At 44.5% G+C, this 27385-nt stretch overlaps 1 protein-coding gene across 10 annotated transcripts in view; it reads left to right on the forward strand.

Moving 5' to 3' along the window:
- The window catches only part of arhgap23b (Rho GTPase activating protein 23b), a 176257-nt gene that overhangs the window by 60709 nt on the left and 88163 nt on the right, over positions 1–27385 (forward strand). For 4 of the 10 annotated variants that reach the window (XM_036129868.1, XM_021312950.2, XM_021312951.2 and 1 more), the window contains exons 1-2: positions 2343–3115; positions 17183–17359. The exons of 2 other annotated variants lie outside the window; for them this stretch is intronic. In XM_036129868.1, the coding sequence (XP_035985761.1) occupies positions 2903–3115; positions 17183–17359 (390 nt within the window). In that variant the 5' untranslated portion in view covers positions 2343–2902. 4 more of the 10 variants (XM_036129870.1, XM_036129869.1, XM_036129872.1 and 1 more) reach the window with 3 other exon arrangements.

Here is a 27385-nt window from a genome sequence, read left to right on the forward strand (position 1 = left end):
CTGGTAAACCTATATGGATTGTGAAAGTGAGCTAGGAACATCTCGTGGAGTAATTTCTCCAAATTGTTGAGGTGAAGTGATCTTTGACTCACATCACCTTGTGAATTTTTCTCATGGCGCAGGGATGTTGAGGACATAAAATCTGAATGGGCCATATTCAAGAGGGTCTCCTCAATCCAGTCACCATGTCATCTCTGAAGAAGGTGGAGCCTGAAAAGTCAGAATAAGGTGAATCCATTACCAAAACATAGGTCACTGAGGTAGTAAACAAGCTCTGTAGTTTCTGGGCTTTCTTGGTTGACAAACTTTTATAATGTTGCATGGAAGACTGGGACAACATGACTGCATTGGCATACTGGGGTTTTGGTCCAAATCTTTAAGCAAGGGGACTGGAGAGTGTGTTCCAACTATCAAATGATCCCACTTCTCAGCCACCCAGGGAAAGCTTACTCTGAGATCACAATTGTGGTTTGTGCTTTGTACATAGGACCAAGGGTCTCATTTATAAAGTTTCTGTACACACAAAATGGGGCCTGATACGTAACTTTCCACACAAAATTTGGCATCTAAAATTTGACGGGAAAATTTGCAGTCCTCACGGCAACTCTGACCCAGGCATACACTCATTTTGGAGATGGGAAATTGTCGACAGTTGGTAAAGTGGTGAATTGCGGCCAGACTGCATGATGATTCCTGTCAGATGTTCAATTTTACTTATTATCAGACTTTATTCATAGATCAATTTCATCATAATCATTCAAAACGTGCATGCACATGGTTTTATAAATCTGAATTCATCTTAGCGTGCATTCTTCTTTTTGGGGGCATAAGTGCAATTTTAGTATGCATTCCATGCAACATATTATACATGAGACCCCAGATCTTTATCCATGCAGAAATACTGAGGGGGTCAACGGATTACCCCCTCAGTAATCAAATATGCGTCTTTGATCACATGTGTTTTAAAGCTCCTGAAAAGGCTTACAGCAAGGCTTACAACCTTGTCCCACAAAGTCTTCTGTGGAGGGTGCTGTATTTGAGTGGCTTTTAAGGGCTATCTGATCCCCAGCTGTATCCACATTCTTTGCAAAAAGTTGAGCTTATGTCCAGTGAATGTTGCAGATGGTCAGTGCTACCTCTTGTTACCGATTCTGTTTGAGGTGTTAGTGGACAGGATCAGAAGGCATAGTCATGGGTGTCTTGTTTGGGAACCCCAGGGTCTTCTGCAGGCCAAGACCATCATCATTCACTAGAACAGTTCGTACCTGAGTATGAAGTGGCCAAGATGAGAGTGAGCTCCCCTAAGTCTGAGGCCACTTTTCTCTACTCAAAAAAGGTGGACTGCTCCCTCTGGATTGCATGTTAGTCTCAAGCATTTGCGAGTGTCCTGTTTTTTTGTCCATGAGTGGTGGTAGGATGTAACGGCAGAGTGATGTACAAATTGGACCGTTGTCTGCAGAATTGTTAGTGCTACTCGGGGCTGCTGTGTTGAAGAATGAACTGAGACCAAAGAGAAATCAAAGCTCTTGATTTACCAGTCTGTCGATGTTGCAACCTTCAACCTTTATGGCCATGGGAAATTGGCCAGGACGAAGCAAAATCCTGGATCCTAGTGGCAAAAATGAGCTTTCCTCCTAGACATAATGACCCATGGACCTGATTCTGGATAAGCAGAAGACAGTGATAGAATGGATGGATGGATAGATGGAAAATCATAGAACAGCATTCACTATTTCAGAAATCTGATGTATGTTTGATGTAGAATAATGATGAAACCAATCCTCACTACTTGCAAAGGAGAACTGTTTTCTTTTTTTCTTTTTTTTGCTGTAACTGGTGCAATTAGAAGGTAGCATTTAGTCCATGTGTGTATGTATCCAAAATACCCGCAGCTTCAGCAACCAGGTCGTGAGTCTAAAAGGAGGTGACAAGAGGACCCATTGCAGAGAGAGATTAACGCCACTGTGAGCTCCACTCATGAGCTAGACATTGTCTCTTCAGGATGAGAGGAACTTGGCTGAGAGTGTGTGTGTGTGTGTGTGTGTGTGTGTGTGTGTGTGTGTGTGTGTGTGTGTGTGTGTGTGTGTGTGTGTCTGTGTCTGTGTCTGTGTGTGAGGCTTTGAGCAAATGAGAGGGAGGGAGAGAGAGGGAGAAGCGTGCACAGCTGAGTAAAAGGGGACTATACATAGATGCAGTAAAAATAGTGAACCATAGCCAGACCTGTATTTGCAGACTCGAGATGGATCCTGTAAATCTCTTTTCAGCATCATACATTTTTTGCAGTTGTACAATCTGGACTGAAGCCTCTAAACATTTTTGGAATTGACCCGGGAAAGGTACAGTTTTCAGCAACACCTGCTCCTTTCGTATAATGGGAAAATTTTACAGCAAGTGCTCAAGAAAGGATGACCAGAAATCAGAGAAGACTGTCTGCTAATTCTGCTACAAGCTCACCTACTCTGGAACTGCAATCCTTTTTAATAATGTCTCATAATTGCTTTATCGAAAGCCATTCAAAATCAGAGAGCTATGCTTTGTTTACTGTAAACCAACCTGAATAGCAAAAACGAAAATGTTTCAATTTGATTGTAAACTCTAAAAACAAAGACAACTGGAGAAGAACAGAAGATAAAACTGGACAACAACAAGATGCTGCTCCCTGTCATACCTTAAAAATCATGATGTTTTTAGTCAACTTGAGATAAAAAAGCTAAATTAACTTCAAGCAATGTTCAAATAATCAAAGAAGCGAGAACTGACTACTGTGTGTTTAATTAACTTGTCACTTTGCAAAGGTGACAAGTTGTCTAAGCTGTGGAATCTGAAGCTTTGTATTTTTGGACATATCTTATGGTTTGTTGGCTGCAGAGACACTACATGTTCAGATGAATGCTCAGGTGCTATGCTGAGGGGGTCAAGTTTTGCTCCAGCCCCGTCAGGCCACAAGTGGCATTTTCACTGGTCTATTGGAGTGGACTGTAGTAATGCTGAACCTCAATGCATTTGGCTAGCTGTTCTGAGGGGTGTCAGCAATCCCATCTCGCCCTGTACAGCAGCAATCACACCAACGAGAAGAACCAGTTCTAAGATCATAAATCACCAACACTTGTCTTGGGTAATAATTATTTTCCAACATTCATTACTCTAAAATATCAAATTCTGGCTAATGGAGATACTGCTAGTTCATAAATAACTTATTTTTATTGGTGGTGGTTTTACTTGTAGCGATGCTGCTTCTACTGCTGTTGCTATGTCATTGTTAATTGCTGTTTATTTTTAAGACTATGTTTAAAACGTTTCTTTTGACAAAGCTTATAGTTAGAGTGGCTTAGGTTACATTAAGCTATGCAGTGGCGGATACCAAAATTATTTTTTTAGATCCTGAAATTTTAAACATCCTTCATAGAATTAAGATTAATAGCCAGTATCTGTCATCTAGAACGCGCTGACAACGGCGGTCGAGACTCCGGATATCCGAGCATGAATTTGAATTGCTCACCACTCAGGTCTCGTGTTATTACAATGTGACGCGATTAGTCAGTGATACCACAATGTGGCGTTGAAGCGATCACGAGGAGATGGTGAAACAGGAGACGATTTAAAGGGAAAGTCCGGTCAACAAGGAAAAATCAGCGGATCATTATCTATACCTAAAACTAATACGTTCGTGGTGATTTCATGAATTTATCCTTAATCAGTAAAGAAATAAAAACATAAATTGTCGTTGCGATCACCGATACTTGGGGCAGCCATTACTGCCCATATTTGGGCAATAATGGCCGCTAAGAAACGTCACATCCTGTGACGTTTCTTAGCTGAGAGACACTGCGCTCCACAAGCTAATTCAATAGAAACTGTTGTACTCAGTTGCGATCAACAACAATTATTTCGGATTTCGAGAGGACTTCACCATTGAAATTCGCGAGAGCTATTGTTGAAGCAACAATGCCCACGTGCATGACAGTTGAATGTTGCAATACATCGGGTAAAGGTGGAAAAAACATTAGTTTTTTTCACCCTTCAGTTATGAGGCGGAGGGATATAGCCCAAACAAGCGTCTTCACTTTCAGAAACGAGCTCAAAAAACTGCAACCCGCAACTCATGAAATTTACAAGCGACTTTAGAAAAAAGGGACACCGAGATATTTCATTGGCAAGAAGAACAAACTGAGAAGAACACCACAAAAATAAGGAGACGGCTGCCGCAGCAGACAGATTTAACTCACATCGTCCCTTTTTGGTCTCCTTGCCTCAAACTGGTATGGCTGGATTTTGTCAAAAGTCAGGTTGCTGTCAAGGAAGTCTTCTATATATTCCAAATCGCTATCAGATGATGATGATAAATCCATGGAACTCCCATCGCTGTCGCTAATTAATCCAGCACTCTCTGCCGCACTGGTCGTCGCCATCCTGGATAATAGCGCACAGTGACACACAACAAATAGAGGTCGTTTCTCAATATGCGTTCTTGAGCGGTCTCGTGTGCTCGTGACACGTCATCAGCCTCAGCCCGAGTACTGTTCCAATTGCCGAGAACGCCAAACCAAGAACACAACGAATCCCTGGATGTTGTTCTCGCCTCGCCCTCTTTATCGAGCATGCATCAGAGCAGACTTGTGCTTTCTTCAGACTGACCGCTTGCCCAGAATGCACCGCGGCTGCAGCTTGATTCGAGACAGCGCAAACAGAGCTCACAGCGGTAAGTTAAAAATTCCCTTTTCTGCTGCTGTTGTTGTTCAAAAGTACGTTTTCAGATCGTTTGAGGCGAGAACATTATACTTCCCTATGTGGCCCGTTTACAGAGTTAGTGCGTAATTTTAATAAAAAGTCCGACGCTGAGCGGAGCAGTGTGACCCGCAGACCTCCGAGGGAAACCGCAGCCAGGGCTGATGTTAGTCCATCTTTAGTACACTTTGTCGGCCAGGTAGTGTACGTAGTACCGCTGGTTATGATTTATTTGTTTTGTGTTTATCTGACTGACGCGTGTTGCTTTATTAACTCAATACTTGTTGGAATAAATTGTAAATGTATCCCAAGGACGACAGCAGCATATAAAATTAATTAATAAATAAAATCTACAAATGTTTTTCCTATCTGAGTTTCTTCTGAGTCAGGACACGAATAATTAAGAGGAGAAAGAGGGAAAGAAAACAATAGTAATAATAGTATATGAAAATAACAGACATTTATTCTATACAAATGTTTTATCTTTGGAACAGAATGAAGGTGTAATATATTCAACAAATTAACAGTTACTAACATGGTTTAAAACAAAGAAATAAATCCTATTAAGATCTTATACAAATACAAAGGCTTATAAAATTACAATTAAAAATAGCTGGAATGGAAATTAATTTACTGATTATTTAATGTATTTTTACAGGTGGTGAAAAAAATGAAACGAAGCAGCATGTGAACATGACTACAACTGATCTAGGTTATGTCAGATGTAGTCATATTCACTTAAACATGCAGCCAGATGGCCGTCCTCCTCTGGGTCAACCTCCTCGTCCTCCAAGTCCAGCTGGTCCGATGCCTCTATACTAATACTGTGGAAGATGCAGCAGGCGGCGATTACTTTTGGGGCAAACGTCAGTCAGACCTCCAGCGCCCCTAAGAAGATGGAACGCCACCATGTCTTCAGACCACCAAAGGCACTCCACTTGACCTGTACCAAATATAAAATTAACTTGTAATTTAGGTAATATGCTGATATGTCTTAATCTTCTATCCAATTAATATAATGTATATATCAATTGTGTGTCATTGTTGGCACTATTTAAGGACAAGAAGGTAAGAGATCTTATTGGCAAGCTGTTTCCCTATAGGATGCACCACATGCCAGCCAGTAGAGGGTCACCAGCACCTCTATGTCCCGTGGCCATTCATGGGCCTTCTGGATGGGCAGCAGCTGAAGGAGGAGGACAATGGTGGCCCTGTTTAGCTAGAAGGCTGGTTTCAGGTCCCCTTCATTAAAAAATATTTGGAGGGTTGGCACAGAGGTGTTTATCCCCACATATATTGTTTCTGTTTCTTCCTGTAAATAAAAAATGCCAAATGCTACCATAATTGTTTTTTTCAATTGTCACCTTTTCACAGCATAAAACTATACCTGCTTAACATGCAGACTATTATAGTTCTCAAGAAAGAAAATATTAAATGTATAGTAAATGTAACAAATGGCTTCCCTTCTCTGGTATTTTTACCATTTCACTGAAAAAAATGGGCTGAACTAACTGCACATAATTTATAGATTAATCACTGTTAAGGTGGGCAGATATAAAAATATGTTTTTCTTCCTTTTTTAATGATCAATGCTGTGATCAATACTTTTTAGCAAAAAAACAAAAAAAAAACGTTTTCAGTAAGATATGATGGTGTAGTGTTTAAATAGTTTTGAATGTTAAAGAAATGCTCAAGAACAGTGGGTGTGATGACGTCACGAGTACACGAGTATACTTCTGTTCCAATACACAATACGTGCTGTATGCTCGCATTCTCGTCAAGTCCGATCTTCCTGTGTTCTTGCCGAGCTTGACGAGAACGCGAGCCTCTTCTTCTTCTTATTCTTCTTCTTCTTCTTCTTTTTTTCTTTTTTTATGGTGGTTGGCAAACAACTTTTAGGTGCATTACCGCCACCTTCCAGTGTGGAGTATGGATCAACCTTAATCTATCATATCTATTATATCAGAAACAGAATTAGAATCAGTATCAAGTTTATTGCCAAGTAGGTTTGCATTTACAAGGAATTTGGCTTGGTGTTGATGGAGCAGACTGTTCTGAACAAACTATTCTTGTGGCGTGAGGTTCTGGTCCTGATGGACCGCAGCCTCCTGCCAGAGGGAAGTGTCTGAAATAGTCTAATATTCTCCCCATAATGCCTATTCTTCTTAGAAAACTAAAAATACTACTAAAAACTACATCCCCAGACGATCTCTGAAATAATTCCCTCATATCTAATTTATTTTTATTCCGACCTAACTCTCTACACAACACACACATAGAGCCTTGGGACTTGCTCAACAGCTGATCCCACAACGTGACGTCACAAAATGGGAGGTGCAGTACTGTTGGTCGACAAACACGTAAGCCTCCACAAAAGCATATTCAAATGAAAATTACTCTCAATTAAAAAAACGTATAATTTATTAAATAGTATGTAATAGTTTTATATTTAAAGTACTTTCAGCAGTTTGAATTCTGATTTTGACCGGAATTTTCCTTTAAGGCCAAAAAAACCCCCAAAAAAACAATCTCTTTTGAAATTCTGGTCCAATCAAACAGAAGGGTTAGTAGAAACCAATTCGATCACATCATAATTTAAATAAAGCCAAATTTATGTGATTTTAAATCATATAAATTTGCCTATATCGCATGCATAATATTATTTGCCAAGGAGCATCCCAGAAGGTTGACATTTGTAAACCCATTATCATTGTCATCATAAAGTTGAAGGTGTTGTAGAAGAGAACAATATTCTTTGTCTTACTGTTCTATTATAGGCTTATGGCTTAACTTCACTATACATGTTCATTGGTTTAACTTACTTTAAAGTTGTTTTTTTTCTCAACATAGTTTATCTCGTTAAAATATATTCAAAAATCCTTTATCACTTGAACCATACCAAACTGTTCTTAAGTCCTTGGGTCTTTTTAAGTAAATTTTTCTTAATATAGTTTATCTGGTTGAAATATACTGTTAAAATACATGTATATTCAAAAATCATTTATCACTTGAACCACACCAAACTGTTTTTAAGTCCTTGGGTCTTTTTATTTAATTTTACTAAATAAATAAATTTCTGGAAATAAAGAAATCTTTGTTTTATTAATTGTTGATAAGGATAATCTTTTCTTCATACTACTTTTTAACCTTGTGCATGCTGTAAAATCTGAGATATTTTGGCTTAAAAATCCTTTTTCAATTACAATGACATAATTATGCTAATTCCACTAATGTTCATCCATTAAAATTGTCAGAAACCAGAGACAGAAGGACCCAGTATTCAGGATAAACAAACAGTTTATTGAGAATAACTGAGCGGACGGTGCCGGTGATCTCAGCGGGAACCTCTGCGGGCGGAGACAACAGGTTAGTGACACCGTCGTGTGTTTTAACACAAACGTGCGGGCCACTAACCTGGTCTTATGTTCAGTTCTGGTGTAGCGGTGGTCCGGGAGCAGGCTAAGGTCAAAACCGTGTAAGCAATCGGGAGCAGGAAAATCCGAAGGGGTTGAGCAGGAGCCGATGTCCGGAATGCAGTCAATGGTCGGTAACAGGAGGTCAGAAAGCCGATGAGGTACCTAGGGATAATCCAGAGTCGGGTCACAGTCCAGAGATCGGTACACGGGTAACAAGAGATCAAGCAGGATATCAAGTCGGGCGGGCGTCTAGAAACAGGCAAACGGATCAGGAAGGAACAGGCAAACTCGGAGGTCAAGGAACAGAACAGGTCAGGAACAGGTAATCAGAATACAAAAACGCTGGAATAGATCAATCGCTAAGATGAAATAAACTGGCACTGCTGTCTTGTCTGAAGGGTGAATATATACTATCAAACGCAGGTGGAACAGGTGAGCAGTAATGAGAACAGGGCGGAGTAACAACAGGTGTGAAGTGGGTGAACAAACCAGGTAACAGAACCAAAATCATGACAAAAATTATTATTAATTCAAAAACCCTTAGATGAATAATAAGGGTAGTGTGAAAGAGTAAAGATGGTATTCTTTAGCCATTTAGCCTCATTTAGCCTCACGTTGTCTTGACATGACCCTAAGGTCCCTTTGAAAAATCCTGGATCCGCCCCTATCTCTGTAGTTATGCTGCTATAGGCATAGGCTGCTGAAGGACATCAGGATCTATTTTCCTCACTCTGCTAAGTTCTCTTACTGTTCTCCAATTTGCATTGTTTGTTGTTATTTGAAATTTTAGTTAGCTGTGACATCGTCCAAGGGAGGCAGATCATCTACTATTACCAAATAAATTAGAAAGGATTTCTGGATCAATGTGTGCTTCTGTGCTCTTTTGTGTGTCCTCTCTGTCTTCTCTAACTCCCAGTCCGTTGAGGCAGATAGCCATTTACACTGAGCCTGGTTCTGCTGGAAGTTTTCCTCCCTGTTTAAAGGGGAGTTTTCCTCTCCACTGTCGCTTCATGCACGCACCATATGAGGGATTACTGCAAAGCCATGGACAATGCAGATAACTGTCCACTGTGGCTCTACCCGCTTTCATAAGGAGTAAATGCTGCTTGTCAAGACTTGATGCAATCTACTGGGTTTCCTTAGAAATCCAACATTTTGACTAATTTGATTGAATTTGACTGTGTTGTGAATTTCTTGTGAAAAGTGGTGCAGTGGGTAGTGCTGGTGCCTTGCAGCAAGAAGGTTCTGGGTTCAAATCCAACCCTGGGTCTTTCTGCATGGAGTTTGCATGTTCTCCCTGTGCATGCATGGGTTCTCTCTGGGTACTCTGGCTTCCTCCCACAGTCTAAAAACATGACTGTTAGGTTAATTGGCTTCTCTAAATTGGCCTTAGGTGTGAATGTGTGCTTCAATGTTTGTCCTGTTTGTCTTTGTGTTGCCCTGTGACAGACAGGTGACCTGTCCAGGGTGTATCCCGCCTCTTGCCCAGTGAATGCTGGAGATAGGCACCAGCAACCCCTGTCACCCCATGAGGAATTAAGTGGGTCAGAAAATGGATGGATGAATATGGTTGTGTTTCTGTTGTTATTGTTGCAGCTGATGGTGGTGTTTTTCTTGCTGTTGATGTTGGTGTTTTTGTTGTTGCAGCTATTATTGGTGCTGTTTGTCATAGTGGTGCCCTTGTTGTTGGACTGTCATTATTTTGAGATGTTTCTAACTGCTGCCTGGGGTCCGTTCTTCATACGTCGCTAACTCAGTTAGCTGAATTTTATTGTTGACGATTTGGCATGATCTTGGTTCGTTTGGTTCTTCGAAACTCATCCCGGACTTGCTGTCATAGCAACAGGTGCGCAAAGTTGAGCCTGCTCCCGAGCAGGTTTATTTCATGTAAACAGGATTAGATCGTAGCGGAGGAGATAGGAAAGTCTGTGTCTAGCCAGTGCACTTGGACCACCTAGTGGCAGAGGAAGGGACAGAATTGTGGAACACCGTTTTTTTATGTTCAATAAAAGACGAAACAAATAATGCTTTGTTCCTGTCGTTTTATTTAAACAATTATTTATAAAGAAAAGTCAGCAAGTCATCTTTTGCCTGCAGTAAGAGATAGTTATGTAAAGTCAGTAATACTACTATGTGTAAAATGGTGTATTAGAATTTACTCTGAAGGTCCTTTTGAAGCAACTCGATCTCTAGTGCAGTTTTTCTCATTTTCACGTTGTGGAGTTCAATTTCTCCTCTTAATTTGTATTTTTTTTAAGGTCAAAATACTTTTTCTTTTGTTGAAGATGCCGTTAATATAGGGAACAGATGGCACCTTGAGTCATTTTGTGAAAAAAAAGAAAAAGGGTTAAACATGTAAAATTAAAAAGAACCCAATTTTTTTCAGCCTTCTTATTGGTGGCTGTTAAAAACAGACAAACACATAATTTAACAGTGGCTTTTTTAAAAAAAAAAAAGGAAGAAGTTGCTTTTTGAAATAAAGTATAATAATAATTAAAGGCTATAATTTTGTAGAATATTCTTGTACTTCACTTTTTTTTCCGTGTTCTAGTGGCTCCCATGGAGGCTCTGACATAAAAGAACAAAGTACTTGTGAAATTATTAAAATGCAAAAATATATACTGTAGAAAGTGATAGAAACAATATCATGGACAGTATTTACAATTTAATATGTCTGCTGCTGTTTGCCAGCCCTCTCTCCTGGTTTTAGCAGACTTTGAGGTGTTACCTGTCATTTTAATTGACTCAAATACGGCATAACCTTCTTTTAAAAGCTCTTGTTCTGCTGGGAAAAAAAACTGTGGCCGTTCTTTGGCCATGCTGAACAGCCAATAGCAGCACTGCTCATCATTGTTTCTACTATCGATACATTTCCCCTTTTAAACAAACGCATGAACGCACAGTTGTCTCAGATAACTCAATCCAGTCATACTAATCGTAAACAACAGGTGTGTTCGAAGAACCCAATTATGATTAGCCGGATGAAATCATCTTGGATGTCTCATTTGATCTTGGATGTTTTAAGCAACGTACGAAGAACGGACCCCTGATCTCACACCAGTGTTAGAGAAGGCTTCTTCTTTTATCTCGCTTGTGTAACGGTTGATGCTGGTGAAACCTAAATCAGCCAAACACAGAGTTACGTTAAAGGTGTTTAATGAAAAAAGGCAAAAAGGCAAAAACAAACAGACAGGCAGAAAAAGCACGGCGGCAGGACACAAGTAACAACAAGTGGGATGAGTTAAGATGATAAGACGATCTGGCAGTGATTGAGTCAGTGAGGTAGGTATATAAAGGCAGACGAACAGGTGAGCAGAACTGGAACTAAATTAGTGACAACAGGTGGAAAGGATCTGGGCAGATGACTGAACTGACCGGGGAGTGAACAGGGAGGTGACAGGGGCTGTTTGAAGAGGAAAGTAAGTTAGTCCAGAACCAAGCAAAACCCCAAATCGTTACAACTTGGTTTAGGATATAAGGATTCCTTGTTTAGCACACCCGCAGTGGGGAATTAGAGGTGTATAACCTGTGCAACTCTGTAAATGTGTGTTCATTCATAATTCCGGGCCTCTTTTGTTATGTGACTGTAGCTCTAAGGGGGCTTGGATGATGTGACAAGCCTGCAGAAGAGATGAAGCGCTAAACGTTTGAGAATGCTGCAAAGCTATGGACAATGCAGATGACTCTCCCTGTGGCTCACTCAGGAGGAGTGAATGCTGCTTGTCAAGACTTGATACAATCTACTGGGTTTCCTTTGATAGGAAACTTTTTGACCAACCTGTGTAATCTGATTGAATTTGACTTTGGAAAGTGCTTTGAGATGACATGTATCCTAAATTGGCGCTATATATGTAATGACCGGGGTCCGAGCCCGAATTCAAACCACACACAGAGCCGGATATTTAGGAGCTTTATTGCCACAAAGAAGGTTGGATGGATCAGGACCGGGCTGAAGAAGACTGGAGATGGTGAAGATTAAGCAGGCAGACGGGTACGGTGGTCCTCAGGGCCACCGCAGACGGGACGCAGGAGGGATGGGCTGACAGGAGTAATTAGAGCAGGGAATTAGTTGCAGGTGACAGTGATCAGTGGGGAGGAGGTGATCAGGCGAAAGACTGAGCTAGAATCATTACAGAACCCCCCCCTCAAGGGCGGATTCCAGACACCCAAAACCGGGCATAATAGGGGCAGACCTGGCAAAGACCAAAAAACTAAAAACTACCCACCCAGGGTGGGCGGAGGGAGGCATAGGATGGAGGGCCAGGAACCAAAGAACAAAAAACAACCCCAACCGGGCGTACAAATATATGGGGGCGTGCTGGACTGCGCCAGCTTGATGAGGCGCGCCGCGCAGCGCTGGCTCGGAAGCGGCGCCCAGGGGCGAGTCAGTTGGGACCCGGCTCTGGGGAAAGGTTGGGTCTGCAGGGGGGCGCCTGGCTACAGGCGACAGAAGGGGAAGCCTGGCTACAGGCGACAGAAGGGGAAGCCTGGCTACAGGCGACAGAAGGGGAAGCCTGGCTACAGGCGACAGAAGGGGAAGCCTGGCTACAGGCGACAGAAAGGGAAGCCTGGCTACAGGCGTCTGGAGGGAAAGCCTGACTACAGGCGTGGAGGACAGACCCTTGGCAACAAAAAGTCTCAAAACCAGCCTCTGGAGGATGTCAGACAGTGACAGCCAGTAAAGTCTCTCCCAGAGCTGGCTGTCTACCAGGGCGACCAGGGGCTGAGGCTTCAGAAGAACACCAAGGGGGGCAAAGTCTCCAGTAGATCTTGGGTGCTGAGCCCTCTCCCGAGGACCGGGGCGCTCGAAGGAGGAAGCGTCCATCTGGGTTCCCACCTCACAGGTCGACGACGGGTCCTCCTGGACCTCCTCTTGAGGCTTGGGCGCAGGCAGGTCCTCCTGGGCCTCCTCTTGAGGCTTGGGCGCAGGCAGGTCCTCCTGGGCCTCCTCTTGAGGCTTGGGCGCAGGCAGGTCCTCCTGGGCCTCCTCTTGAGGCTTGGGCGCAGGCAGGTCCTCCTGGGCCTCCTCTTGAGGCTTGGGCGCAGGCAGGTCCTCCTGGGCCTCCTCCTGAGGCTTGGGCGCAGGCGGGTCCTCCTGGACCTCCTCTTGAGGCTTGGGCGCAGGCGGGTCCTCCTGGACCTCCTCTTGAGGCTTGGGCGCAGGCGGGTCCTCCTGGACCTCCTTTTGAGGCTTGGGCGCAGGCGGGTCCTCCTGGACCTCCTCTTGAGGCTTGGGCACAGGCGGGTCCTCCTGGACCTCCTCTTAAAGCTTGGGCGCAGGCAGGTCCTCCTGGACCTCCTCTTGAGGCTTGGGCGCAGGTGGGTCCTCCTGCGATGGCAGAGCAGGGAGGCCTTCGGTGGCCGCAGTGTGAGCAGCCCCTCCATGGGCCGGAAAAGCCCTTATCGAGAACAGGTCCTCCCTGTCCCCATAGAAGAAGTCCCAAAGGCGAGACTCCTCAACATGTGGTGCGGCCATTGTAACATCATCCCAGACTGGGGCATGTGCACCTTCACAAACTTGCTCTGGGACTGAGGCGTCCGCTGGACCCTTAGTGACCGAATCAGGAGGTGAGGCGTCGGCCGGACTCTCGGTGACCGAATCAGGAGGCGAGGCGTCGGCCGGACTCTCGGTGACAGGAGCGGAAGGCGAGGCGTCGGCCGGACACTCGGTGACAGGAGCGGAAGGCGAGGTGTCGGCCGGACACTCGGTGACAGGAGCGGAAGGCGAGGCGTCGGCCGGACACTCGGTGACAGGAGCGGAAGGCGAGGCGTCGGCCGGACACTCGGTGACAGGAGCGGAAGGCGAGGCGTCGGCCGGACACTCGGTGACAGGAGCTGAAGGCGAGGCGTCGGCCGGACACTCGGTGACAGGAGCGGAAGGCGAGGCGTCGGCCGGACACTCGGTGACAGGAGCAGAACGGCTGTAGAATGCCCTGAGAGCTGATCCATAGTTGTCCTCCAACTCCTTTAATTTTCTCTCCAACTCTTCAGAGTACTGAGAAAATAGAGTCTCCCTCAGACGCTTGATTGTAGGGGCAAAAGTTCTTATTTTGTCCTCCAGTCTTCTGTACTCTGAGCTGGGGGCGTCACAAGGGGGAGCTGTGGAGAGCTTGGCTCCGTTGGTCTGCGGGCTCCGGACTACAGAGCAAGGAACTGGGCAGGAAGTAGCAGCAGGAGCAATGGAGTCTACCGATGGGACAGGGGCTCGGCAGCAGACGGCAGCCGGGTTGGCTCGGCTAATGGCTGCACGGAGGTGAGAGAGACCGGACAGGCAGGCTGACGTCCTCGCCTCCGGCGGAGAGCTGATCCATGCAGGACGGCCGAATCCAATTGACTAGACGGGACCGCTACAGCCTGCGGAGCCCTTCGCAGCTCCTCGTCATCCGCCATTATGCTCCGGTCCCCGAATCGGCTCTGTGTGGGTGACTGACTCTGTCGTGGCTGGTTTGCACTGTAATGACCGGGGTCCGAGCCCGAATTCAAACCACACAGAGCCGGATATTTAGGAGCTTTATTGCCACAAAGAAGGTTGGATGGATCAGGACCGGGCTGAAGAAGACTGGAGATGGTGGAGATTAAGCAGGCAGACGGGTACAGTGGTACTCAGGGCCACCGCAGACGGGACGCAGGAGCACTGACAGAACGAGCCTGATGAGCTCCGGAGCTGGGTCCAAAGCGTGCTGACGAAGTGGGACAGGTGGTGCGTCGGAACAGGGACCAGGAAGTGAAGGAGGACTGTGGCTGTGGTGCGTCAGGGTAAAAGCCAGGACGTGCTGGTGGATCGAGACAGGAGGGAAGACTGGAACACAAAGTAAAGAGGTGAGTGGGAGGCAAGATCCACTAACCTGGGATGGCGTGAGGTAGCAGACTGGCTGGCGAGGAGTACACAGGCTGGAGAGCAGAAGGGAAGCTGGACATCTGGTGATTGAGGGAGTGCAGAGTCTTGGAGATCAGGCAAACCAGCAAAGACAAACTGAAAGAGGAGTGCTTATATAGGGATGGGCTGACAGGAGTAATTAGAGCAGGGAATTAGTTGCAGGTGACGGTGATCAGTGGGAGGAGGTGATCAGGCGAAAGACTGAGCTAGAATCATTACAGAACCCCCCCCCTATATTTAAATATATATATGTATATATATATATATAAATGTTATTTATATCATTACAATATAAATAACATTTAATTGAATTAAAACGTTAATAGGGTTTTTAAATAACTCATCCATATTTCATGGTTTAGAAAGTTTGTGTAGCAGTATATTTATATAATCTAAATAATATCAGTCAAGGATAAATACCACCAACAGTTTATCAATGCCACGGTATTAATATGTTTACTTATGAAGGATTTTATTTGTAATCCTACTGATATATTTATTATAGTGCAATATTTTAATAAAGTAAATAAAATAAGAAAATACTGTTCAAAATGTCCCATACCCCACCCTACTGGTCCAGTCCCAGGCACGCAATGATCACACCATATTGATAAAAAATTAGGGATAGCTGTACAGTGAATTCCGAATTTTATCTTCCTGGGAGGGTCTCAATTTACCTGGACAGGCCACCCAAATAGTCTGTGTATGGGAAACGCTGCAATGGACACCTCAGCCTGAGTAGTCAACTACACTTCTGTGAAACAAAGTACCATATTTTGTTTACTATAAGTCACGCTTTTTTCACAGTTTGGCCAATCCTGCGACTTATATTCAGGTGTGACTTATAAATCAAATTTAAATAGTAATTCATCTTGACCAGCATGAACCAAGGAGTAAACATTAGTGTCTATAGCCACAGTAGGGCTCACTAGGCTTGTGAAAACTATCCTGCTCCTGTACCACTTAAAATAGATCTCCGAGGACTGTCCCCATTTTTTTGATGACAAACGCTGTCGCCTGAAATGTGTATCGTGATGCAGTAAAACAGTTTAGCAGAAAAAACCCGACATGGTAGAAGAGCTGAGCTGAGTGAGCCTTCCCCATGTTGATCATGCAAAACAGACCAACCCCCAGACACATTAACTTATAGACAACAAAGACTGGACATGTTTGTTTCAGTATGCATTCACGGAGGGGAGCGTTGCATGGAGCAGCTCAAAGGACCCAGACCGAGACAAAACCCTATAATCGGGCTGTCCGTGTAGCTAATAACAGCTAGTGCTAGCTTACAGGTCTGTTGTCTGGGTGGGTTACAACTTCACTGATGCATGTAAGCTTTATGTTGCTCTGAAACAACTGTGTCGTACTGTCAGCTTAGCATGTAGCACCGTTATGCTCACAGTTCACAATTTTGTCGTAATTTTCACAACTTTCGGGGTAACAGACCGTAACACTGAAATGCGCTCAATAAAACCTTGCTGGTAGGAGTTAATAAATGTCCAAATAAATGCATATAGTTCAGTGCGACGTATAGTTCGGTGCAACCTATATGTCTTTTTCCTCTCTATGACGCATTTTTTGACTGATGCAACTTATATACCGCAGTAACTTATAGTCCGAAAAATACGGTACATTACACTTTCACAACTCACAGTCTCCTTTTTTCTTTTCTTTGCACATTCAAATAAATAATTGATACAAAAACTAAAACATACATATGTTTATTTATGTATACCTAATGTTTGTATACTGTCACAGTTGTAACCTAAGTCAAATTTCTTGATTGATGACAATCATGGCCGAAATTAAATGGTTCTGATTCTGAGTTATCATTATATTTCCCAATGTAAAGAAGCAGTCTGGTGATTTCATTCTCATATAAATAAATATGCAGAGTTTTTAAAACTCAACAAAAACCGTAAGTTCAATACAGTTCAGTCCCATTAAAGGGCAAAATGGTCAGAAGTGAATGGTGAGAATCTACACACTTCCAACGAACACTTCCACAAATATTTGTAAGCTGTGACTGAATCCACAGTCCCAAAGTATAATTGGGGTGTCCTAAAAATTATACCATCTAAATGGTAATAGCTATTCAGTGTTTGTTTTAGAATTATTTGGAAGTTACATGTATCATTTTTGTTCCAATTTCTGTTCTGTATAGGCTAAAAGCTGGAACAATGATAAAAACAGATACAATCAACTGCCATCCGCTGAGATGGAGTCCATATCATCAAAGGGCCCACAGACTATTGTTCTCCAAAAGAACTCACAGGGTTTTGGCTTCACTTTGCGGCACTTCATTGTGTACCCACCAGAGTCAACCTTCCACAGCCTCAAGGTAAGACTTCCTTGTAGTTATATTTTATTTGGAAACATCATATAAGACTTCCTTGTAGTTACATTTTATTTGGAAACATCATATAGATGTTAAAACTACAGTAAAATTTCCTCATCATTAAACCTTGGCTTACAAGTCAAGGTGTAAACAAGTTAAAGGGTGCTCCCAAAAAGGTCATTGGGGACATAACAGGAAGGAAGTGGTAAAGATTCTATATCAGGCTTTTTTAAGCCTCCAATCTAAGATAGAAAATGAAGAACAGGGGTGTGGAATGTTGCGCAATTATGGTTTTAATAATGAATATATAAATTCTAATTAGAAATAATGATTTGGAACCCCGATCAAAAATCCTTCACAATAAATTTATCTTGGTGATATTTACATTTTCTTTGATAGTTTGGGTAACAATTTTTTTCATACATGTTATTTATTTTGATTTTATTAAACGCCCCTTACACTGAACATTGGGTCTTGCAGGCTTTACAACTTTGCTTAATTTAATTAGCATTTTAAACAGATAAATAACATTTATTTTTTCAATTTATGCTCAAAAACATTACTCCTTTTTAAATATGTAATTATTTAGTAATGTTCTCTGGTCCCTAATCTAACTGTTTTTAGCAGACAGGTCAAAACATATATGACATTTCAAACAGTCAATTTATTTTGCGGCTTACCTACCCTACCCCATTTATGTTTTTGTTGTCCTTAGCATCCACAGTGGGTCTGGACACAAGAACATTGGGCCTCTTTTCTGACCATATTCTGCATCTGTCTTAGGATTGCACCTTATGGACACTGGAGGCCATCACAACCGCCTTATTTCTCTGCCTGTTCATCAGTGCAACACCTGATAGTTTTCAGACAGCCATTTTGGATGTGCCTCCACCCTGTTGTTGTAGCTATATTATCATCTGACATCTATGAAATTGGAAAATGCAAGTTGCTCTGTTTTTTATCATTGCCATTGTTACCCAGACAAAAATTTGTTTCCAGTTATAACTGCAATTTGTAGCTAAGAATTATTTTATCTCTTTTTTTAATAGTGTCCTGTCTGGCAATTTTGCAATAAGAATTGTTGTCTTAATGCCAAAAAGTGGCCAACAGATATCCCATGCAAGAAGCTTTGTTGTAATTTATGCTGTAATAATTTCATGTTATATGGACACTGAAACAAGAAGGTTTAAGAGGAAAAAAAGGAGAATAGGTAAAAGAGAAAGAAGAAAGAAAAGGGAGAGAATGATACATCCTCAGTCTGATTCTTCACCTGCAAAGAGAGATGTAAAAAGAACAGCACAACCAGCCAATAAAGTATTACAGATACAATCAAGTAACGCCTTGATACCATCACTGAAGAATATACAGTATTTATTAATACGACATGTATAAAGTGACAGCTGAAGATAATAATAGGGGTTTTCTGTATAGAAGTGAGTCTGTAAGCACCTGGATCCAAGCACTTATAGGTGTTTGTGAGATTGCGCTTGAGTATTTAAGGTTTATCCATGAGAAAAATGCTCGATAGTGGTTGTGAAGAACCAAAGACCTGCCCCCGAGAGCACTGAGGCTGACGCCAGGGGAACCAAAACCCCAGATGCCCACAGGGACCTTCAGCGTAAAGGTGCCTAAGAGGGGCTAACACAGGAAATCTGCCTCCCCTACCCAAGGGAAGATGAGAAACGGCCCCAAAGAAACCCTCCAACAGCCACAATGCCGAAGCCCCCGTGGGCCGTGGAGACGAGCCAATGGACTCTGCCGACCATGGGTCCCAGGGACCCAAGGCCTCAGGGGCGCCTCTCCCTCCAGCGGGGTCCCTGACCAAGCCATAGGGGGCCAGGCCCCGCCAAGCAGCCACCAGCAGCGAACCGGCACCGCCCAGGCACCCAGCCCCGGACACCGAGTACCACCAATGCACCACCACGCCAAGGTGCCAGCCAGCGGAGGGGAGCAGGACTGGGGGGATGGGCTCCACACTTAGTGGAGACAAATCCTGAAGTGCTACCTCCACCACACCCTCCCCCCTCCATACCCTCGACCCCCCCCCCCCACACACACACACACACACACAAACACACACACACCTATATTCCAGGGGAAAGCAGAAGTGCCAGCCCCAATCCCGGCCAATCACGCTGACCAAACGACCACTGCCGTTGATATCCTAACACAGCCAAGACCCCGGACCAGGTGGCCCGCTCCTTCAGGCCCCTGACTCCGGGTGATAATCAGAGAACAGAGGTATGAGAAAGACCTCAAGCCTGCCTCTGCCTACTCAAATGTCATGATGTTGCATTTTGTTCTCAAGTGTGTTTAAAACTGGGAGTGCCAAAGGGGGTGCACAGTCCACTCCCCCTCCGGAAGGTAGCTGGTCCCAGTAAACCCCCCAAGCAACCTAACCAGAACCCTCAATGTTTAAATGCCAGTGGGCGCAGAGGGAGCAACTAGGGGTGAGTTCTACACAATAACCCCAGATATCTTTCTGTTCTGTCTCTGTTCTGTCTCTCTTCATGTCTTTTCTCTCCTCTGCATCTTTTCACCCCCCCACCCCCACCCCTCTCCTGCTTTGCTATGTCTTGTCTTTCTGAGCACTTTCTTCATATCAACTGAACTCTGAAAAAATGGATCTGGTAAGCTGGTCTCTCAATACTATTGATACATTTTTTCCGTTGGGTAGGCAACGAAAGGGGGACCCATCCGGTCCTGATTTGACTTATTTTGTGGGATACACCCTAAATTCCTGGATGGAAAATGGTGTGTCTTTCGACTCCTGGATGTTTGAAACTTTTACATTTGGATTAAGGATGCTTGGATCTCTACTTATTGTTTTTTTTGTGGGTTTTTGAAGTATCAGCAAATACAGCGGATGTTGGTAGCCATTTGGCCTTGATCAGGCTGCCGGCTGCAAATGACGCGCTCACTATGGCTGTGAACGGACAGACCTGGAAGGTGAAGAAGCAGAGCGGAAAGCTCGCTGTGCTGGAACGCAGATTGGCTTTGGTGGTTGAACTCAAGGGGGTGATGGGATAAAATCTGGAAGTGAAGCGCGGAAAAGCCCAACAATTCGGAAAATTGGATTTACCATTTGGAGCCAGCAAAAAGACTTAAAGCTGACAGGAAAGGCAGTGCAGCTTGCCCACATAACAAATAACATATTTGGATTATGCCCTCCCTAACTCTACTCCTGGATTGTTATGGCGAAGAATGCTCAGAAATGCTCCCGGGTACCCCCCTTCCCTGCAGACACCTGTGGATGCTTTTTCTTAACTGTTGGCCGGCTGATAACATCAAGGACAATGGCCTCTGGAGAGTGTTCACGGAGATATAGACACTTTCACCCAAACAGTCACACATAACTGATGCTCATAAAACTGATGAGCTTACGTACACGCGAGGGGTCTCAAATGTTTACCTTCTGCATATATGTGTCTTGTGTTATTTGTGCATTTCATGCAATGAGGGTTTTTTTTCGGTTGTTTGACTCTTTGTTTGTAAGAGCATAAATTGTCAAGCATCTGTCTTTTTTATCTCCCTTCCCTTCCCCGATGTTGTTGTAATCTTCCTTCAACAGATAAGGCCAGCGCCTTGTGGACAGTATTGTCCTTGGCAGCACGGCCTCAGTGAACCGTCTCCTCCCTGAAATGTTTGTGATGTTTATGTAATGGTGATGGTACTGAAACAGCAATTTCCCTCTGGGATTATTAAAGTATATCTGATTCTGATTACCCCCTCCCCACCATTGAATGCCCTACATATATGTGTATTGTGAGAATGTTATGAATGAAAGTGTCTTAGATTCATAATACAATTGGAGTCAGGGACGTCACCAGACAGCAGGACTCTCTCCCCAGCGACGCTCCAACCCCTCAAGGTCTTACATGCATGACAGTGTGATGGAGCAGACAGAGGGAGGTGTCCAGGGATGGGGAAGAAAGGACTGAGGAACCGCATGCTACCCCAGGAAGCCAGCTACCCCATTCTCCAAAAAACCACCTGGTGAGGGAGACTCCGCCAGCCTCACCACTATAGCCCGAGGGGCCAGAGAGCCAACCGGAAACCAGGACCAACACCACCACCCCAACCCGCCCACCTTACCTCCGGTCCGGACCAAGATAAGGAGCTGGACACGGAGCCCTCCAAACACCCCCGCACCCCCCTCAGAGGAAAGAAGATGTAATCCCAGCCAACACTAACATTCAAACAACTGAAGCCCCACCCAGGTGGGGCCACAGACCCCGGGACTGGGCCTACTAGACACCCCACTCTAGGCACCCCCCAGAGCCCCAAGACTCAGGCACCCCCTGAATCAGCCTCCATGCCCTACAGGAAACATTCCACAGTCCCCCACCACTACTAAGTGATGGAGCCAATCAAAGAAGCCCAGAGAGCTCAATCTGATGTAGCAGTGAAAGCCATGCATACAGAATTTTTTCCAAAGTGCTTTCATTAAAGTTACCCAGCAAGCATACTGAGGGGGAAGGTGAAATTTTACAACTCACTGACAAGTCCTTACAAATCAGGACCTCTGAACAGGTGTACATAACCATACTGCATGAATATAACTGTTTGTACACTGTAAATAAATATTAGATTATGCAAAACCCATCCTGAATAATGTTTGACCTGAAATTTGGGTTTCAAGTCATTTTGAAAGTTCTTTGACATATCTGAGTCCAGATGCTTTGTTCAAAGAAGATTCAATGATTCAATAGGAAGAGGTATTGAATCATTGAATCAGACAGTGTCTTGTATAATATAGACAGTAGTTTTGTAGCTTTTGTCCCGGGTAGCACTGTGGAGCGGAAGTGCGTTTTTTGTCAGCATACTTGTGGTTTTGTCATGGACTAGATGTTCTTACAGCAGCAGATGTGATGATGGATTGAAGTGACAGAGATATCCTTTTCTTTGGATGTGAATAGAGGAGGTTGATAGCCCAGAGAGACCTCAAAGGGAGACAGACTAGTGGCTGAGGACACCAGCGAATTATGGGCATACTCCACCCAGGGAACAAACTTGCACGAGTTGCATGGGTTTCTGGAGTGTTGTGAAATTATGCACTGTTCAAAGTTATTTAAAGTTTATTAAATAACCATCTGTCTGATAAGTATTGTCTGGTGATGATCAGCTCTTAAGCTGATATCAAGACAATGGCTGAAAGGGATGAATTTGAGCACTAGTGATCTTTTAAAAGCAAAACCTGCACACACATAGAAAAAAAGAAGTGACAACTTATTTTCAAGTTCAATAATTTAATAACAGACATAAAATGAACATCCAGAGAACTTCACTATGTAATGCTGTTTATCTGAATTAACACAATATTTCAATCAGTAAATCCTCTCTACTAGGCTAGTGAAATTTAACTAAACTACTAAGCAAAATGAAGATAAAAAGAAGCTAAGCTAAGGAACTATTTACATGCAAAACAGACAAAAGACAAAACGAAAGTGGTTGGTCATAATCAGAATAATTCAGTGAATCCTTGTTCACTGAAGATCTGATTCCAAAAAACATGAAATGGAGTTAAAAAAAAACATTTGACATGTGTTTCAACCCATTCACAATGCAAAGCCCAAGTTAACAAGAACATTATTTTGAGTAAATAATATTCTGAAGACTGATTTGCTCAGTAAAATCATTTAACCTTATCACGGCCAATCTTATTAATGCAATCCTACCTCCGGGCGCCAGGGGTCGCTGCAGCAATCGTCGCTAACCTGGTTAAAGTCTATAGTTATCAAAATTGCCTCTAAAACCGGCATTAATATACCATATTGATGCGGGAATAAGGCTCATAACACCATCAAAGGATGGCGGAGCAGAACAGTTACGCTTTATGCTTTAAAACGAACTCCTTTTGAAATGTCCGAAACCGGATGTTAGCAAGGCTAATAGCAGTTTGGCTAGCGGGTGTTCGGCACTTACAAATAAAGGCTTTAGCTATATTTTTAGTCATAATGAGTGGGCTGGATAACGTAAACATTAATGTCCCATCAATGTATGAAACCCTTGTGGAGATAACCTTCCTGTTAAAACCATAAAATACACTCAAATGATATTAGCAGTACCATAAACGGAAGGCTAGCATGACCTACTTCATTAGCCCTTTGTTCTAAACAACACGTGTCCAATGCTTTACAAAACATTTCCCTATAAACCTGTCATGTTTTTGAGATGCTTAGCCCACACGCAGATAAGGACGGGTGACCAGAACACAGTTTTAAGGTGTTTATTAAGGAAAGTGCAGTAAACAAAACACAATATATAGTCGCCTGGACAAGGTTTGAACGTCAGGGCAGAGTTTACTGTAAAAGAGAGGGGAGAAAATGAATCGGAGGCAAGAACCAGGAATGCGCCGAATCGTACGCTGCTTACCATGTAGCAGGGGAGACCTAACCGGGGAAAAGTAGCGCCGAGGGAACTCTGTGTGCCTACTCTAGAAGGTGGGTAGTGGCTGGAGGGCGGCAGATGGAGCTGGCGAGAGACCCGAAGCAGACCTCAGCAGGGGGGAGCGACAGACGGTTTGACCAGAGTTCAGGAGTCTTGGAAGTGCCTGGGGAATCTGGGGGGCGGGGGGGGAACCTCAAGCCCGTCTTGGTAACGCCAAGGGAGTAAGAGGGGGAGCGCCAGAGCAGAATCTGAGCAGATGATTCCACAGGTTCAAAACCTCTTGGGAGCTTCGAGACAGGTAAGTGCATCTATGCACACAAAACTGTGACAAAAAACAGGAGATCCAAAATTAGTTCAAAGCAGAGAGACGAAAAACTTACTAGCAGGTTTCTAAGGCTTGGTCAGGGCCACGTCGTACCACGACTGGTTTAAGGCTCTGGCATCTTCCGTCTGTCAGCGCTCTGCTAAATAAGCCAGAGGAAGCTGCCTCTGACGAGCCACAGGTGTGAGGCACGCCCCCTCAGCCACCACGTGTGGAGGCAATCAGAGCAGGAACACAACAGAACCCTGACACTACCCCCCCTCAACGGCCGCCGGGCTGGGCGGACCAAAAGTATTTAATCAAGTCTTTATCAAGAATGGTCGTGGCTGACACCCACGAGCGTTCCCCAGGGCTGCGACCCTCCTAATCAACGAGGTACTGATGGCCCTTACCTTATCGACGGGCGTCCACAACCCTGAGGATGCGAAGGTCTTGACTGTCCTGGGAGGGTGGAGGGGGTCTGTAAGGCGGGCACAAGTTACTATCCATGACAGGCTTGATCTGGGAGACATGGAAGGTAGGGTGTACTCTCTAATAAGGTGGCAGACGGAGGCGAACAGAGGTCGGGTTAATGATGGTCTCGATCTCGTAGGGTCCAGAGAATCGGGGGGCGTGCTTCTTGGTGGATGGGTTGGTGAGAACGTCCCTGGAAGATAGCCATACCCTCTGACCGGGGTGGTACTGGGGAGCAGGTCTACGCCGGTGGTCGGCAAACCTCTTACTCTGCTCTGCAGCGCGAGTAAGAGCTGAGATGGTGGCCTTCCAGGTTTTCTCACAATGGGCAATGTAGTCGTTAACGGAGGTGAAGGGGATACTGAGTTCGTCGGTGGATAAAAGTGGGGGTTGGTAACCTAAGGATACTTCAAAAAGGAGAACGACCAGAGGAGGCGGAGACATGAGAATTCAAAGCATATTCGACCCAGGGCAAAAACTTATTCCATTCAGTAGGGGATGAGGATGTGAGACAGCGAAGGGTGGTTTCCAGTTGTTGATTCATACGTTCAGTCTGTCCATTGGTTTGTGGATGATAGCCAGAGGTGAGGGTGTAACGGGCGCCGAGAGCAGAGCAGAAATGGCGCCAGACCTGAGAGACAAACTGGGGACCCCGGTCAGAGAGTATCTCTGCAGCTATGCCATGAAGCTTGAAGACGTGTTTAATCAGTAGCTGGGCGGTCTGTAGGGCATTGGGTAATTTTCTAATGGGAATCAGATGGCAGGCATTGGAAAAACGATCCACAACTGTCAAAATATTGGACATACCTTGGGAAATTAGGAGACCGGTGATGAAGTCCACTGCAATGTCGGACCATGGACGTTTAGGGATAGGAAGGGGGTTGAGCAGACCGGAGGGTGGCTTGTTCGAAGACTTGTTACGAGCACAAACTGTGAAGGCTAACACATAATCCCTGACATCTTTAATCTATGAAGGCCACAAAAAGTGATGAGAAACCTGAGACTGCGTTCTGAAAATGCCTGGATGAGCGGAGAACCTGGAGTCATGACACTATTGCAAAACATCAGGACGAACACACTGGGGGACATACTTGAGACCCAAAGGACCAGTACCGGGGTCAAGGTCCAGCCGTAAGGCATGGTTAATCCTATCCTCAAGATCCCATTGTAAGGCTCCCACAGAACATGAGGGAGGCAGAATAAGCTCTGGCTCCCCTTCTTGTTCCTGGGGAGTAAACTGACGAGAAAGGGCATCGGGCTTGACGTTTCTGGATCCGGGTCTGTATGTTATGGAGAGGTTGAATCTTGAGAAGAACAGTGACCAACGGGCTTGACGAGAGTTAGGGCGGTAAGCTGACTGTAGGTACGAGAGGTTCTTGTGATCGGTCTAAATAATGATGGGCGGCTCGGAACCCTCGAGCCAGTCCCGCCACTCCTCTAAAGCTAACTTTATAGCAAGCAGTTCACGGTAACCTACGTCGTAGTTTCGTTCGGCTGGGGAAAGGCGTCGCGAAAAGAAGGCACACGGATAGAGCTTATCATCAGACTCGGATTGTTGTGACAGGACTGCGCCTACACCCATCTTAGAGGCATCTATCTCTAAGGTTACCTGTTTCGGAGGGTCAGGGTGTATAAGGATAGGCGCCTGAGAGAACTGGGACCTAAGTAGGTTAAAGGCGGCCTCGGCTTCTGGTCCCCAGGAAAAGGGGACTTTGGTAGAAGTGAGAGCGTGCAAAGGAGAAGCTATCTGGCTGTAGTTCCTAATGAACCTACGATAGAAATTGGCGAAGCCAAGGAAACGTTGAAGCTGTCTTCTAGATTCTGTAACTGGCCATTCCTCTACTGCCTTAACCTTCTCGGGGTCAGATCTAACCTGTCCTCCTTCTAAGATCAAACCCAAAAATGAGAGCGAAGACTGGTGAAAGTCACACTTTTCGGCTTTAACAAAGAGGCGATTTTCTAACAGCCGTTGCAAGACTAGGTGGACATGTAGCTTATGTTGTTCAAGATCACTGGAATAAATCAGAATATCGTCTAAATAAACAAAAACAAAGACGTTCAAAAAGTCCCTAAGGACATCATTAAGTAAAGCCTGAAAGACTGCCAGAGCGTTGCACAAACCAAAAGGCATTTTGAGGTATTCAAAATGCCCCAACGGTGTCTTGAAGGCTGTCTTCCACTCGTCCCCTTGTCTGACCTGAACTAGGTGATAAGCGTTGCGTAAATCGAGTTTGGTAAAGATCGTAGCATTCTGGACTGGTTTGAGAGCCGAATAGAGGAGAGGAAGTGGGTATTTATTCTTAATGGTTATCTGGTTTAACCCACGATAATCAATGCAGGGCCTGAGAGAACCATCCTTCTTACCCACGAAGAAGAAGCCGGCTCCTAACGGGGAGGAGGATGGGCGAATCAACCCCGCCAACAGTGACTCGCTGATGTAGCTTTCGAGTGCTTGACGTTCAGACCTCGAGATGTTATAGAGGCGACTAGTCGGCAGGGGTGCTCTGGGTAACAAGTCAATAGCGCAATCATAAGGACGATGAGGCGGAAGCGAACTAGCCTAAGTCTTACTAAACACAAGCCGGAGATCATGATACTCCTGAGGAACATGAGAGAGATCAATAACATCCGCTTGTTGGGGAGTAGAGGAAGGGGAACGAGAAACCGGATGTGAAGATTGCAAACACCGAGAATGACAGGCAAGAGACCACGATTCGAGCCGTGATTCTGTCCAATTAATCTGGGGATTATGGACAGTTAACCAAGCAAAACCTAACACCACCGGCGAGCGTTTAACAGGGAACAAAAAAAAAAGATAGTTGCTCTCTGTGGTTTCCTGAAACAATTACCTCTAAAGGTCTAGT

Source organism: Fundulus heteroclitus, unplaced genomic scaffold (genome assembly GCF_011125445.2).
Source record: "Fundulus heteroclitus isolate FHET01 unplaced genomic scaffold, MU-UCD_Fhet_4.1 scaffold_242, whole genome shotgun sequence".
Classification (NCBI taxonomy): domain Eukaryota; kingdom Metazoa; phylum Chordata; class Actinopteri; order Cyprinodontiformes; family Fundulidae; genus Fundulus; species Fundulus heteroclitus.